The 17,645-nt window shown below is 38.7% G+C and overlaps 1 protein-coding gene across 1 annotated transcript in view; it reads right to left on the bottom strand.

Annotated features, from left to right (window-relative positions):
* The window catches only part of Rnf17 (ring finger protein 17), an 85,500-nt gene extending 68,382 nt beyond the window's left edge, over nt 1–17,118 (bottom strand). Inside the window, 6 exon segments of the mRNA XM_048340844.1 lie at nt 3,970–4,070; nt 6,676–6,756; nt 8,110–8,218; nt 12,637–12,728; nt 14,886–14,980; nt 16,989–17,118. Coding sequence (XP_048196801.1) covers nt 3,970–4,070; nt 6,676–6,756; nt 8,110–8,218; nt 12,637–12,728; nt 14,886–14,980; nt 16,989–17,118 — 608 coding nt within the window.
* Between the last annotated feature and the right edge of the window lie 527 nt (nt 17,119–17,645).

Below are 17,645 nucleotides of genomic sequence, written 5' to 3'. Positions count from 1 at the left end.
AGGAAGACACATGCTCTGACACACATGAGAAAAGGCCAGGTGTAGTGGTTCACACCTGTAAGTCCAACAATTCAGGAAGCACAGATGGAGATAATGGATGTTTTAGGGTGGCGTAGCCAAAAAGTGAGAGGCCATCTTAATCAACAAGCTCAACGTTGTAATCCATAACCCAATCCATACTTGGAAGACTGAAGGGAAGAGGATCAAAGTCCCAGGATGATCCTGTGCAAAAAATGCAATAATTTATTTGAAATTAAGTACATAAAAGGGAAGGAGAGAGGAAAGGGGGGGAGGAAAAGGAGAGGGGAAGAGAAAGGGGCAGGGAAAGGACAAACAGGGAGTGTAAAGTGCTGTGCAAAGTGACTGAGGACAGAGAGGCAAGGATAATGAGTAAGCATGAGGGAAAAGGGCAAGAGCAAGGCTTAAGTGGTAATAGAACCAGCAAGGCCAAGGCCCTGAGTCCAAACCTCAGTACTACCAAAAAAAAAAAAAAAAAGCAAAGAAAGAAAAGATCTGAGAAGACAAAAAGCAAAGAAAGAAAAGATCTGAGAAGACATTAGGCCTTCACTTCAGGCTGATATAAAAGCTGAGACTATCCAGCTATTCAAATGGAGAAGTACTTTAGCAAAAACCACACTGTGAAGTCTGAGGAAGGTTGCTGGTTTTCCAAATGTCCAAGTCCAAGTTTCAGTATATACATCACCAGAATACAAAGGAACAACCACTATAACAAGAAAAAATAAGGTCAATTTAAAGGAAGAAGCTATGGTAGAATCTTTCCTGAAGAAGCATGGCCACTGGATTTAGTAAAGAGATGTACAATTATAGTCTTAAATAATCCCAGAGTTAAAGGAAAACATCCACAATGAACTGAAGAAATGAGGAATAAATGGCATAATAAAATAATGCTAATAAAAATGATATTAACATAGAAATAAAGAAGGAACCAAATAGACTATATTTTGTATTGAAAAAATAATAACTGAAGGAAAAAAAACCCTACTAGAATGGTTCAATTACACATCTGAATAGGAAGAAGAATGAATCACAGCCAGGTATGGTGGTTCCTGGCTGTAATCCTAGCACTCTACCTACTCAGGAGATTGTGGGTGTAAAGGTAGCTTGTGCTACATAGTAAGGAGGACAGGAGAGAAAAGAGAGGGGAGGGATGCATCAGCAAACTTGAAGATACAATAATTGAAATGCAAGCTAGGAGAGATGGGGGAGGATGGGTAGAAGGGATGACATGGATCAGGATGCATTGTACTCATAACTGAACAGTCAAAAGCCTTCCACAAAAACAGTCTTCGAGCTGAGTTCAAGCCCAAGTACCAGGAAAAAAAAAAAAAGATAATGAGCCAGGCACAGTGGCTCACACCTCTAAAACTGGCAACTCAGGAGACTAAGATATGAAGATTTTGGTTTAAAGCCAGCCCTTGCAGGAAAGCACAAGAAATTTATCTCCAATAAACTATGCCAAAAAAAAAGCCAGAGGGGCTGGGGATATGGCCTAGTGGCAAGAGTACCTGCCTCATATACATGAGGCCCTGGGTTCGATTCCCCAGCACCACATATACAGAAAATGGCCAGAAGTGGCGCTGTGGCTCAAGCAGCAGAGTGCTAGCCTTGAGCAAAAAGAAGCCAGGGACAGTGCTCAGGCCCTGAGTCCAAGCCCCAGGACTGGCCAAAAAAAAAAAAAAAAAAAAGCCAGAAATGGTGTTGTGGCTCAAGTGATAGAGCATTAGCCTTGAACAAAAGTTCAGGGACAGTGCACAGGCCCTGAGTTCAAGCCCCAGGACTGGGGGAAAGAAAAGGATAATGAAAGAATTAGAAACTTTGGTGTAATACTAGTGGGAAGAGTAAAATGATACATATTGTCACTGTGGAAAAGTTTATAAAGTTTAAAACACAGAATTACCACCTGCCACTAACCTGTACACTTAAAAGTGGTTTAATACCAGGCTCTGGAGGATCACACCTATAATTCTAGAGGCTGAAACCTGGAGGATTGATGTTTAAAACTAGCCCAAGCATACAAGGCTATGATACTCCATCTCCAATTAGCAAGCAAAATGCTGTACTGGAAGTATGGCTCAAGTGGTAGAGCACCAGCCCTGAGCAAGGAAACTGAGAACACAAGGCCCCGAGTTTAAGCCCTGGTACTGCCACATTTAAAAATGTAATTATTTGCTAAGTGAAATGAACTCCATGTTATGGAAACGATTGTTATATCACAGTTGTAACTACTTTCAATGTCCCATCTGTATCTGTAGCTTCTATTATTGATGATGTTCTTGTATCACCTTCCTGTGGTTGTACCTACACTATCTCTGTAATCTTATCTGAGTATATTGGAAACTGTGTATACTGGTATTAGAAGTAGAAAATTGAAAGGAAATACCAAAATTGAGAGACACAGGGTAAACAAAAGACAAACAACTACAAAAGCAATGCTTGCAAAACTGTTTGGTGTAAGTGAACTGAACACCTCAGGGGGGGAAAGGGGGAGGAGGAATGGGGGTATGAGGGACAAGGTAACAAACAGTACAAGAAATGTATCCAATGCCTAACGTATGAAACTGTAACCTCTCTGTACATCAGTTTGATAATAAAAATTTGAAAAAAAATGTAATTACTTCTCAAAGAGGAAGAAAGTGGCTAGAAAGATAAATTTTGTGTCATGTATATATATATATATATTTTTGTTTTGTTTTGTTTTGTTTTGGCCAGTCCTGGGCCTTGAACTCAGGGCCTGAGCACTGTCCCTGGCTTCCTTTTGCTCAAGGCTAGCACTCTGCCACTTGAGCCACAGCGCCACTTCTGGCCGTTTTCTGTATATGTGGTGTTGGGGAATTGAACCCAGGGCCTCATGTATAGGAGGCAAGCTCTCTTTCCACTAGGCCATATCCCCAGCCCTGTCATGTATATTTTTCCATTAAAAAAATTGACTCCTGTACATGAATGATGTATGGGGATTAGGTATTAGAAGACTTGAATAACATCATGTAATTGTGTAAATAAAGAAGAGATGTGAGGTAGTACTAATCTGTAAACCAAGGGCTACAGTTGTAACTCTGTGGATAGCACTTGCCAAGAAAACCCCGAACTATGTGTTTGTTCAGCTATGAGTAATTTATGCATCACAGATTGAACCTATGTGCCAGACATTGTAAGGAGGGTTTTTCTTTTGTTCTTGTTTTGAGACAGGTTCTCACTCTGAAGCCTAGCCTAGTCTTGAACTTTTGATTTTTCTGCCTCAGCCTTCAGAGTACTAAGAAAATTAGGTATTTATCTAAAAGTTAAATGGACAAGTAACACTACTATGTATTATTTGAATATGCCACAAGTTTTATAAGCCTGTTCCTTGAAATGCCTAATGGAGAGAATCCATAATGTGTCTTAAAATAATATTTATCAAAGAGCTTTGAAAAAAGCAATGGTATTGCTTAGTAATGCCTGTCAGAAAGCTTTCTGCTCTATGCAAATAAACACATGAGAAAACGATAGAACTATGTAGAAGTAGTAATGTTTTCATTGTCCCAGTTATTTTGAATTCTAAAACATAAGCTAGGTTTTTTTTTGGCCAGTCCTGAGGCTTGGACTCAGGGCCTGAGCACTGTCCCTGGCTTCTTTTTGCTCAAGGCTAGCACTCTGCCACTTGAGCCACAGCGCCACTTCTGGCCATTTTCTGTATATGTGGTGCTGGGGAACTGAACCCAGGGCCTCATGTATATGAGGCAAGCACTCTTGCCACTAGGCCATATCCTCAGCCCATAAGCTAGGTCTTTGAAAAAATGTTTTTCTTTACTAATTACTTTAAGTAAAAAGTTAGTTAACTCTGAAGTCATTTATGTAGCTTTGGGTAGGTAAACAGCCAAATATTTTAAAGTACAAATTGTTTAAAGTTACCTTTTTTCTGAACAAATAAATAGAATGACAAGTCAATGTTTAAAACCCCAGTTACATTACCTAGACTCAAGAGAAGCAAAAAGCTTATCAAACTGTTTCTCTACAACTTCTATAAGATGATCTGTCTCCTTCTTTGTTTGGCTCTGTGTTTGTTCAAGCATCTGGGAAAATAATTAAAAGATCAAAATTCTGGTATTTTTCCATTTTCGTAGAAGTTACAATGTGATTTTGAAATTTAAAAGTACCTCCTAGACATTTCAAATTAACAGCACAATAGGTGATGTAGCAATAAACAAAACAAGTTTAAATTAGTTCAATTTCACATCCTGTACTTATGAGCATAACATTTTTGGTATCTTTCTTGGTAAAATGCCCACTAAAATTCCCATTGGTAAGATTTCTGAACCGTTTTTTCTCATCACAGGACATAAATAATTTTGAACTGCTGAATTTCTTTGTGGCAAAATTCTACACATATATCCAAACAAAACTTAGAAACACTTGAATTAAAATGCTACCTTAGTCCATGTTTCTTTGCACTTTTTAAAAGTTTTTTTTTTTTTTTTTTGGCCAGTCCTGGGCCTTGAACTCAGGGCCTGAACACTGTCCCTGGCTTCCTTTTGCTCAAGGCTAGCACTCTGCCACTTGAGCCACAGCACCACTTCTGGCCATTTTCTGTATATGTGGTGCTGGGGAATTGAACCCAGGGCCTCATGTATACGAGGTAAGCTCTCTTGCCACTAGGCCATATCCCCAGCCCTAAAAGTTTTAAAACTTGCTTGGGATTAACGACCTCCTACCGTGTACTTCATTTCTTTCTTTCCAGTGCTGGGAATGAAACCCAAGCCCTTGAACATGCTTTCCAAGTACTCTACCTCTAAGCTACATCACTGGCCTGACAAATGTGTTTAAGAAACAGACCCATTTGTCTGAATTCAGATTTAGAGCTGAAAAGGAAATGTGCCCATGAATCACACCCTGAATACCACCTGATTCTCTTCTGATTTAGATGTTTAGATGAGATTTTTGATTTATAGTTGATGCTGGAACAAGTATTAAGACTTTGAGGAAGTTGGGATGGGATCGATATATTTTGCTTTGAAAAAGAAAGGGGAAGAAGGTAGCCTGTTTGGGCTGAATTATATCCCTTCCAAATTCAGATGTTAAAAGTCTTACCCCAGTTCATTTACTGGATTTTCTTTTCTTATTACATCTAGTATTAATATTATGCCTTCTAACTGCTTTTCATGACAGGTAGTATTGTTTCCTTTTTCTCAATGTTTTTTCTTATATTTCTCTATCCTTTTCTCATATTTGTCTCTCTCTGTGTGTGCTGATACTGAGACTTGAAGTTGAGGTCTGTGCTCTCATTTGGCTTTTTTCATGGCTGGAACTCTACTACTTGAGGATTGCCTCAAATTCTTTTTATTTCTGTTCAGAAACCTGATTCCTCCCCACCCCCCCACTTTTTTTTTTTTTTTTTTTTTTGCCAATCCTGGGGCTTGGACTCAGGGCCTGAGCACTCTCTGACTTCTTTTGCTCAAGGGTAACACTCTACCACTTGAGCCACAGTGCCACTTTTGGCTTTCTCTGTTTATGTGGTGCTGAGGAATTGAACCTGATCCCAGGGCTTCCTACATGCAAGGCAAGCACTCTACCATTAAGCCATATTCCCAGCCCTTGAAACCTTTTTATTTTGACTTTTAGCCAATCAAAATGTCTTGTCTGGTTAGGCGCTGGTGGCTTATCCCTATAATCCTAGCTGCTCAGGGAGTTGAGATCTGATTGTGGTTCAAAGCCATCCCAGGCAGGAAATTGAGGCTTTGTCAGTCATGGGGCTTGAACTCTGGGCCTGGGCACTACTTCTGAGCTCTTTTACTCAAGGCTAGTGCTCTACCACTTGAGCCACTTCCAGTTTTCTGGTGGTTAACTGGAGATAAGAGTCTCACAGATTTTCCTGCCCAAGCTGGCTTTGAACCATGATCCTCAGCTCTCAGCCTCCTGTGCAGCTAGGCGTACAGGCATGAGCCACTGGTGCATGTCTCTGTGAGACTTTTATCTACAATTAACCATCAAAAAAAAGCCAGAAGTGGAGCTGTGCTCAAGTGATAGTGTGCTAGCCTTGAGTAAAAAAGCTCAGGGACAGCTTCCAGGCTGTGAGTTCAAGTCCTAGGACTGTTGCTGGGTGCTTAAGAGCTTGTTCTTTGTCAGCAAGTGCCTATTTTGCCAGGCAGAAAAGAAAAGATTCCCCCAGTTGGTTTTTTTTTTTTTTTTTTTTTTTTTTTTTTGCCAGTCCTTGGGCTTGGACTCAGGGCCTGAGCACTGTCCCTGGCTTCTTTTTGCTCAAGGATAGCACTCTGCCACTTGAGCCACAGCGCCACTTCTGGCCGTTTTCCATATATGTGGTACTGGGGAATTGAACCCAGGGCTTCATGTATATGAGGCAGGCTCTCTTGCCACTAGGCCATATTCCCAGCCCCCCAGTTGGAAGATACAGAAAGACAATGAACAAATGCTAAAAAGATTATCTGTGATGCTTCTGAGAAAAACATTCACTTCACAGAAAAGTAAAACTCATGGTTTCTTAATAATTTCCAGTGTTTTCAGGCTCTTAATGAACAACAATGCTACAAGCCTAATCTTGGCAGATCATGAAGGGAGTTTTCCATTCTTTTATATGTTTATTATTAGATTACCAATGCTAAATTCTAACTTCAGTGGTAACAACTCAAATGTATGACATGCTTAATCATCCAAAATACTTACTTTTATAGAAATATTTAATTGTTCAAAATTACAGCCTGCTATTTTCAGTGCTTCATCAATTTCTTCTGTAGTTTTAGTTTCCTGAGAACCACATATAAATTGAAAATATAAAAATAAATATTTAGAAAATGAACTATATAATTTGTCGGTGGGGATAGGAGAGAAAAACTGGGAGCCAGCGAGAAAAGGGGTGACACTGTCCAAAAAGAAATGTACTCTTTCCCTGATTTCTGTAACTATAAACCCCTTTATACATCTCCTTTATAGTAATAAAATGATTAAATAAAAATAGATGTTTAGATACAGTATATTACAGTTACAAAAACTTCAAGCTACCATTTGGGCTATAAGCCTACAGACCCACTGGAAATTCTGAAAACAAGCAACAAAAATATCAATCCTAATCTTGCTTACCCAGAACTACAAGAGCCATTCACATTTCACACCTTTGGTTATGGCATGTTAGATTTTTTTCCCCTAAAAAGATAGATTTTCAACCTATCTACTTACATCTTGCTCTATCTTTATCAATATACATACTTTTATGACTATATATAGTATACTTTTTGAATACATGTATAAAATATATACCTTAATATATATACATACTTTTTGAGTATAAACATTTTGAATATACACTTTTTTTTAAAAGAGAGAGTCTCACTATGTAGTCCAGGTTAGCCTTGAAGTTGTGGTTCTCCTACCTCAGCTGCTCACCACACCTGACCTTTAAGTATTTGGGGGAATATGCTTTGTATCTGCTTTTCAACCTAAAAATTACCTTGGTCACATTGTGCCAATAGATGTACATATGAGAATCATAGTTTATAAGAAAAAGGTAATTTGGCTCTGTGAAGATTTAAAATTGAAGTAAAACAAGATTAAGAGCTTATTCCACTTTTTCAATTCCTTAATAATTGCAACAAAAAGACTTCTTAAAGTTATCCAATTGAATTTTGGAGTTTGCTGAATTTCTAACAAACTAACATATTATAAAAATTTATCAGGAGTATAAATGTAAAATTCACTCTCCAATAACATCAACAACAAATGCAATTAAGCCTTTGATTGCCATTAGAATAACTGGAAAACTACATTTAGAATGTAGAAACTTGTAGTTGGTACATAGTTTCAGAGAATCCTAATTTGATAACTATGTTTAAAAGGAAGATGATGCATTCAAGCATGGTTAAAAACTTTGACGAAAAGTCAAAGGGCTGCCTCAGGAAGAAAAGAGGATTTTTAACCATAGGTTAGAATTATTCAAGCAGAGAGGAAAACAATGGATAAGATATGGAGAGTTGGTTTATCTCTATTCTCCTAAAATATCCAAGAATCTACAATTACAGAAACCTAGAGAAAAAAAAGTAAAGCTACCAGAGCTAGAACCAAATGTTTGGATTCATTGTACTTCATGATTAATATTTTTCATACCGATATCATAGCTGAATTCAAAACCATCCTGTGTATGGAGGCTGATTGTTCTAAACCAATATTTAGCTGATCATCTGCCTTTTTTAAATCTGGAGAGCAATTCTTTATCCTGTGAAAAGTCAAGAACATTATTTGAAATGCTATCAAGAATATAATGTTTTTAATCTTCTTTTCTGCTTTTCTATTGCCTATCAAAAATTTCAGGTGACATGTACAATAGATTTTTGATTATCTCCCAGAGAATTCAAGAGTAAATATGCGTTCATATAAACTTAATTTTAATTAAGACTTCAATTTCTTAACCAATTACTAAATATAATGGCTTGAAGCTATATATATATTTTTTCTTTTTTGGCCAGTCCTAGGCCTTGGACTCAGGGCCTGAGCACTGTCCCTGGCTTCTTGTTGCTCAAGGCTAGCACTCTGCCACTTGAGCCACAGCGCCACTTCTGCACTTTTTTCTATATATGTGGTGCTGGGGAATTGAACCAAGAGCTTCATGTACATGAGGCAAGCACTCTTGCCACTAGGCCATATTCCCAGACCCTGAAGCTATATATTGTGTTTTAATTTCATAGTCATCTCTTTAGCCTGTTTTGGTGGCAATGTGAATAATAAAATATCTCAAGCTCAATTAAAATAAGACAAGCACACCAATTAACAGTTATACACAGAAATAATTTTTACATGTATACTGATATGTTTTAATGATTTACAAATATATAATGCATTTACCTAGTTAACTGTAAAGAAAAGTTAATCCTATGTTGTTGTTTGTTTTTTGTCAGTTGCGGGGCTTGAACTCAGGGCCTGGGTGTTGTCCCTGAGTTCTTCAGCTCAAGGCTAGCACTCTACCATTTGAACCACAGTGCCACTTCCAGTTTTCTGGTGGTTAACTGGAGATAAGAGTCTCACAAACTTTCCTGCCTGGGCTGGCTTTGAACTGCAATCCACAGCTCTTGGCTTCCTGAGTAGGTAGGATTACAGGCTCCAGTGAGCCACTGGAGTACCTGGTATAATTCTCCTTTCTATAGAAGCCAATTTTTCCCAATTTTTGTGTGTGTGTGTGTGTGTGTGTGTGTGTGTGTGTGTGTGTGTGTGTGTGTGTGTTTTTGGCCAGTCCTGGGCCTTGGACTCAGGGCCTGAGCACTGTCCCTGGCTTCTTTTTGCTCAAGGTTAGCACTCGCCACTGAGCCACAGCGTCCCTTCTGGCCGTTTTCTATATATGTGGTGCTGGGGAATTGAACCCAGGGCTTCATGTATACAAGGCAAGCACTCTTGCCACTATGCCATATCCCCAGCCCAAATTTTTCCCAATTTTATCTTTATATTTTATCGATGTATTGGCCAGAATACAATAATCATAGGTTAATCATAAGCTTATATAATTTATGGAGGAAAGTATGGTATTTTTTTCTTATAAAGAGAAATACAAGACCAAATAAATTTTAAACATTCTATTATTTTGAAAGTGAATATTTATGTTTTTCTTTTATGTTGTATTCTTGCAACAGGGTCTTGCTAAGTACTTTGAGCCGGCCTCCAACTCTCCAACCTCCTACTTAAGCCTTGCAAGCACAGACATTACAGGTGTGTACCACCATTCTTGATAATATTCATGTTTTGAAAACATATCTGAATACACATCTTTATAGAATCCCTATTCAGTTCCTATTTCAAAATTTAAATCAGTTGAAATCTAAGAAAATATGATTTAAAAACACATAATCCTTAAGCCAAATTTCATTAAAAACTAGAATTTTCACCAATTAAGTATGCATGAAGAATTTAATTTTAAAAGTGGCAATGTGGAGCAAATTTGGAGACTTGCTGGTTAAAATAAATGTATCTACCTCTGAATGTGATATTTTACTTTGCAACTCTAGTAGGTACTTAGACAAGAGTACAATCTGATTTATCTTGCATCTTCTTTGTGTTAAGAGAAACAAAGAACTGACAACAGTGGATTGGTCTTTATGCATATTAACAATCTGCTAGCATGGAGGCTGCCTGCCACCATTGTTGAGGATAAACCTTCCTCTTTCAGTCTTTACTATTTATTGTTTACTGGTCTACCTTACCCAGGAGTCATCTGCTTGACTTTTTTGAGTATTCAAATTGGAAAGCCTACAATTGATTTAAAGAAATAGCTACTTCATGGTGTCATAATCTATTCCAAATGACTCACAAAAAGCTAGCATTAATAAAAGTTATCACTTGGCAAGAGGTCAGATCAATTTAACTGATGAAATATACTTAGAGGAGTTGCAAGTATCACTGCCATTCTTTATATCTTAGTCCTTGATCTGGTTCTATCAATACCAGTTGCTACTTAAGCTAAGTGGTTTTCTATTCAAGGAATATAAATTATTCTTTCCTTTTTTTTTTTTTTTTTTTTGCCAGTTTTGGGGCTTCAACTCAGGGCCTAGGCACTGTTCCTAAGCCTCTTTGTGCTCAAGGCTAGCACTCTACCACTTAAAGCCACAGTGCCACATCTGGTTTTTTCTTTTTTACTTATTTTTTTTTGCCAGTCCTGGGCCTTGAACTCAGGGGCTGAGCACTGTCCCTGGCTTCCTTTTGCTCAAGGCTAGCACTCTGCCACTTGAGCAACAGCGCCACTTCTGGCCGTTTTCTATATATGTGGCGCTGGGGAATGGAACCTAGGGCTTCATGTATAGGAGGCAAGCTCTCTTGCAACTACGCCATATTCCCAGCCCACATCTGGCTTTTTCTGAGTAGTTTATTGGAGATAAGAGTCTCAGGGGCTGGCTTCAAACCGCAATCCTCAGATCTCAGCCTCCTGAATAGCTAGGATTACAGGCATTAGCTAGCAGCGCCCAGTTCCTCTCTTTTATATGCCAACAATGGGGCCCTGAACTCAGGACCTTGCACTCTCAGCCACACACTCAGTTCTTGCTTTTTTCTAGAGATGAGAGCCTCTCAGATTTGTCTTTCCAGTCCGGCTTTTTACTGAGATGCTCAGAGCTCAGCCTCCTGAGAAACTAGGATTATAGATATAACCTGGCTTTTCTGGTTCCTTTCTAAGCACTTATTTCAGTCTGAAAAGAGAAATGCTATTGGTGGTCATGTGAAAACCCAAAAATTCTAGTGTAAAGAATTTGAGATTTCAATTGGATAAACAATGAAGAAATAATTATGCCACAAAGAAGAGTCTGGAAATGGTAAAGAGACAAAACAGAACAAGACAATGGTTTTTAGTAATAGTAGTAATAGAAGACAGGTTATAAAACAGAAGATATTATGAGCATTAGATCTGTAAGAGGTACAATGAGTTGCAATATGAGGAGTTGGGATGAGTTACTTGGTCTCTTCTATGAAATTAGAAAATTTCAAATGAGATTGCTCCTTGGCAGATTCTGTATTTTTTATTCCCAGAGTAATACTGACATTGAATATGCATTAAATTATCATCTATGGGGAGAACAATGGAAGGGTGATATTGATCAAGATGCACTGTACTCAAAACCTGACTTATGCAATTGTAACCTCATATATTTAGTAACGAAATTTTTTTAAAAGGCTAAGCAAGAGCTCAAGGCCCCAAGTTTAGCCCCTCTACTGTCATAAAAAATAAACTAAGTTACAGAAAGTGGAGCTGTGGTTCAAGTGGCAGACTGTCAATTTTGAGTGAAAATGATTAAGGGACAGTGCTCAGGGCCTGTGCCAGGCTCTAAATTCAAGCCCCATTAGCAGCCCCCCCCAAAGTTACAAAATTAAACTATACCATGTTGATACCATGTTTCAGCCCAGAGCCATCTCTAAGGGCAAACTTAGATTATGTGACTTCAGAAAACCCTGCAAATATCAAAATACTGTGTATCAAAATACTAGCTTTTTTTTTTTTCCACCTAACAAACCGAGTGTTACCTGATTACAAGATACATGATTATTCTGTATCTTGTACCAGGGACATAGATATAGGCCCCAGCTATGAAGGGAGAAACAAATATAAGCAACTAAGTACAATAAAAAGTAACATAATGGTTGTCTCTAGCTTAGGTACTGTTTCTTAAAAAACAATCTCAATCATGACTTCAAAGAGAACGTTAACCTTTACATGCTCCAAATCTTATGAAAGGATGGAAAAACGAATAAAAGAATCTCAAAGTTATTACATCCTTTCTATATCACCTCTCAAAATTCTTCTTAAATTCTCTTATACTGTATTTGTGCTACACTTAAAACCAACAGAAAATAAGTATTTTTTCTCTATAACTTACTTTCATGCAGCAGTAATAGATTTTTGCTAGTAACATACTCTCAGCCTCTCATTTGGATGTGGCAAATCCTTATTTTTTTCTTTATTTTAAATAAACATAAACTAATGTCACTTCTTGAAGAGCATTAGTTTCAATTCTACTAAAAACTACCACAAATTATGAATTTATATAACATGGTATAGACAATAGGTTAGATATAGTTATCTAAAAATAACATACCAGTAATTCTAAAATTTCAGAAATATTTTGAACTTCAGAGATAAAATAAATGCACACAAAAACATACATTTTGAGTTGTACTTTGTTCATAGGAGAATCTTCTTTACTACAACCATCTGTTGGGTAGAATCCTTTTCTTATATTTACAGTTGTAGCAACCTTGGCACAAAAGATTTTAAAAGAAAAATAAGCACAAAGGCATTCAATAAATCCCATTTATTAATAATTCTATTCAAGATAAAACTGATAATCTTATATATCATGAACTCTCCTTTAAATCAAGAGGAAAAGCATATTATAAATTGTTTTTAACCCATTTGAATATCTGGAAAAAATAATCCTGTCAAGTATTAAATAGAGCATAAACTATTTCACTCAGCTACAATTCTAAGAGAAGCAAATACCTGCAAAATATCTTAAAATTAAATTAAAATTAAAAGTGTACAATAACATCTTGATATATTCAAAACTACAAATTTCCTAGGAATGGCCAGTAGGAACTTTAACAAATAACTAGTGGCTGTCATAAAACAAGAATTGTCTGAGTACTAAGGCTTGATCATAGGGCCTTTTGCTTTTGCTTCTTTTTTCTGCTCAAGGTTGGTACTCTATGTCTTGAGTCATACCACCACTTCCAAGAATTGAATAAATATGGGAATCACACCAGGTTTCTGGAGACAAAGACTTAATATCCTAAAGTACATCTAATACAATATATAATTCTATTAAGTTTACATGGAAAATGTATTGTGCTGTTTTAAAATGTGTATGTGCGCACAGGCACCTGCACGCTGGTCACAGGGCTTGAACTCAGCCTGGGCACTGTCCCTGAGCTTTTGTGCTTAAGGCTAGCACTCTACCTCTTGAGCCACACCCCCACTTCAGGATTTGTTGGTAGCTAATTGCAGACAAGAGTCTCACAGAGATGGCCATGAACTTCGTTCCTCTCAGCCTCATGAGTAGCTAGGATTACAGGCATGAGCCACCAGCATCTAGCCTATTGTTAAGATTTTTAGTGTATGACAAATAGAGATTTATCCTTATTTATCTCTGTTGACTACATAAAGCTACTGTAATTAAAGCCCTAAATTCAAGCCCACGACAAAAAAAAAAAAAGTTCCAGTCAAAACAAGCCAAGCAAACACAAGGCCCTAGGTTTAAACCCCAGTACCAAACACACATAAAGGTATATATGTGTATATAAAAGAATTAAACACACCCCTGAACAATTAAGGTACTATATATCAATACAAATACCAAAAAGTGAAAACATGTTTGGGGGAATGGGCATAAGAGTGGAGGGAGGAAGGACAAGTAAATGTATTCATTATATTCAATGTACCAGTATTATGTAAAATTTGAACTATGTAACTCCAGAGTAGGGGAGGGAGAAAATGGGAGAGAACAAAGGAAGGGGTAACATTGTCCAAGAAGCACTGTACTCATAACCTGACTTATGCAATTGTAGCCTCTTTGCAAACTACTTAAGAATAATATGTATATATATAAAGCAAGAAATAATGTATACTGTGTAACTATAAAAATCTGTAAGTCAGACACTGCACAATGTCACTGGTAATACATGAATTACAATTTAAAGCAAGTCAATTTTTTTCTTATCAAATTGCAATATGAAAAGAACAGGACACATCCAAACATGGATTTCTTTTGGATCTATAGATGACATCCTTGCTGATGACTTTTTATTGACATTTCTACAAATGTAAATTTGATGATACACAAAGATTGGAAGATAAGCAAGGTTCAAAACTGGTGCGGAAAAGGCAGATAGGAGTAGGGTTTGCTTTTGTCGGTTGCAGGGCTTGAACTCTGGGCTTGGGTGCTGTTCCTGAATGCTTAAGCTCAAGGCTAGCACTCTACCACTTGCTCCTCAGCGCCACTTCTGGTTTTCTGATTGTTAATTGGAGATAAGAGCCTCATGGACTTTCTTGCCTGGGCTGGTTTGAACTGCGATCCTCAGGTCTCAGCCTCCTGAGTAACTAGAATTACAGGTGTGAGCTACTGGCACGTGGCAGGAGGAGGGTTTCTGAAAGGAGTATGTTCCACTGAAATAGTAATTTTCCACAGAGGAGTGCAAAGAGTCAAAATATGTATATGACCTCAACTTAAAAAAATCACTTTGAGATATTCTAAAATATATGGAAAAACTGTTATCCTGTTAGGCTGCTTTGCTAAGAGACTCAACAATCAAAATGCAAACTTTTAGGTTCTAACTAGAAGAACATTTTACTTAATACATTTCCATTTAAAATTGGGCTATAATATATTCGATGTGAAATAAACAACAGAACATACCTCACAATTGGGACATTTAACTGTGCTGTATTCTTCAGTTACTAACAAGCACAGTTCACAAAATGCATGTCCACATTGAAGAACATAGTGGCGACCTGTTGATGAAATTCTATCATTAATTAAAAAACTTTTCCACAGTTTGTAAACATGAATGGTGGGTAATGATCCAAGGACAAATTCCCAAAGAATTCTATTTTACAGAAAAAGGTACCTAGTTTAGTTAGAAATGTGTAACTTTTGTTGTTGTTGGTGGTGGTCCTGGGGCTTGAACTCAGGGGCTACCACACATGGTCCGTGAGCTTTTTTTTTTTTTTGTACAAGGCTAATGTTCTACCACATGAGCCACAACTGTACTGCATGAACCACAGCTCCACTTCTAGTTTTTGGGGAAAGGTGGTTAATTGGAAACAGTCTCACAGACTTTGCTGCCTGACCTGTCTTCTAACCATGTTTCTCAGATCACAGCCTCCCGAGTAGCTAAGATTACAGCATGGGACACCAGCGTATGGCAGAGATGGGTTAATTTTACACAGAAAATTCCAAGAGGAAGATACAATTTAGCAAGAGGGGGAAAAGTCAAGAAAATCAAGCAGAATTCCAGCAGAATGTTTGTATTAATTCAGTTATTTTATATCTGTACTACTATGAATTTGCCATATTTTATAATCTTACAAAGGACTCTAACATTTCATCTGACTTTTTAAAGTATTGTAGCTAAGTAGGCTTAGACTATTACATCCAACCTAAAGATGAGAAAAGAAGTTGGTGATTTGGCTAATTAAGTAGTATAACACAGATTGTAAACTTCTGTTTCCAAGCAGCCTTTTTTCAAAGATAATTTTACTACCTTTGACTACTTGCTGTTCTCCATCTTGCAAAGGGGTTAGGGAAAAACCACATGTGCATGAATACTATTATAATAACACATTTGGAAAGACAGAAACCAAGATATTACCACACATACAGGACCTACAAAAGATCATTTCCACAAACCTATTTGTGAAAAGAAATATCAACATCTTGGTTGCAAATCTACTCTCAAGATATAATACCAAGCACAAGTGAAGTTAAATAAAACATGTTTTGGTTATGTAACTTCAAATGATGGCATCTTAAAGATTTTTTTTTTGCAAGAGAAGTAAAAAGGAAACTAGAAAAAAACCAGTCACTTTTACTAGCAAAAAGCTGTTTTTGACTATCAATAACCAATAATTGCATCAATCTGATATTTTTAGAAGAATTATAAGTTCCCCAGCTAACTAAAATAACTGAAATGTGCTTTTGACCATGCTGTGTTTTACACCCCTATTTAAATTCCATAGATATGAGCAAACAGATTCAAAACGTCTATGAAATTTTCTATGCCATACAAGCTGAAATAACCTAGGGTACACGTAAATTGCAAAGCACTTTCATGATCCTATATAAACTCCAATTCTTCCAAGTGAGTATTTCGAAGAACTGTAATACTCGAGTATGGAAGAATCACTGGTTTTTAGGTCATGTTTAAGAACTTCAGCCTGTTACTCCTTCAGTTACCCTTTCTATGTATCAGCAGCTGTGTGATCAATATCCCCAATGAAATGTGGCTCTCCACCAAAAAAAGAAAGAGAGAAAGAAAGGGAAAGGGAGAGAGGGAGAGAGAGAGAGAGAGGGAGAGAGAGATATTTAGAGATAGCGAGAGAGAGCATGAGCTGTAAATTCTCGTGTCCTATTGCCTACTTAACACAACGTACCTCTCAAAACAGCCCCAAGAGTGGATTCGGAATGTCCTCAACACCCACGTGCCTATCCACCTGCGCAGGTTTTGGGAAACTGCCTTGCCACAGGTAGATCAAGGCTCAAGCGAGCACCCACGCGGGGGAGGGGGAGAGGCGGGGCGGGGCGGGGGGGGGGCAGAACTGGAGGAAGCTATGGACCGAGTAGGGCATCCCCGAAGCCCTTTGGGGGCCAGGCTGCCGCTTGTGGCCTAAGATGCATTTTCCTTGGACATCTGGCCGCAGCCGTCCAGACCTCCAGTGGTCACCGAGCTCCCTCAGCCCTCAAAGAGGCTGAGCTATCACGTGGAGGTGGAGGTGGGGGGCAGCCCACCTGACTCCTCACCAGAAGCGCTGGACACCCTTCTTCCACACCCCATGCACTGGATCTCAGCAGCACCCCACGGAGGACTCTTACATCCAACCTGCTGGTAAGGAGTCAAGGCAAGCCGTGCAGTCGAGCCTTCTGCCGCCATAACTCCTGTGGAGATGGGGACCTGCGCCGTGTGCAAATCCCAGCAGCCCCGGCGGCAGTGATTCATCATTGGAGGCCCCTGGACTCAGGTAGCCAATCACGGGACCGAGAGGTGAGAGCCCGCCCCCTGGGGGGTGTGGCCTCAGGGCGCGCGTGGCCTGGGCGATGACGCCACGCTGTTTTCGGTTGGGTTCCGGGAAGGTGGGCCCTCGGGCGGATCCCCGGGCCGTTGACTTTCCAAGCCTTTAACCAGATGGCCACCACCTTGCACGGTTCATTAAGTTCAGGTGTATTTACTTGCATGATTTCTTAGATTGCAGGTGACTTCAGAAGCAGCAGACGCTCCTTCCCACGGAAGCAGCTCCTGCTCTCTAGTCTGTGCCGGGGCCATCGTGGGCTGTGGGTTTGTGGGGTGGAGAGCTTGACTGCAAATGGTCGTTACGGTGGGAGAGGCCAGTCTGGAGCTACCTTTTTGAGTTGGTTCAATGGATAATTTCAAACTAAAGGGAGATCATCTCTGGTGGTCAC

Source organism: Perognathus longimembris, chromosome 3, assembly GCF_023159225.1.
Source record: "Perognathus longimembris pacificus isolate PPM17 chromosome 3, ASM2315922v1, whole genome shotgun sequence".
NCBI classification, from domain to species: Eukaryota; Metazoa; Chordata; class Mammalia; order Rodentia; family Heteromyidae; genus Perognathus; species Perognathus longimembris.
This window is presented reverse-complemented; position numbering and strand designations above follow the sequence as displayed.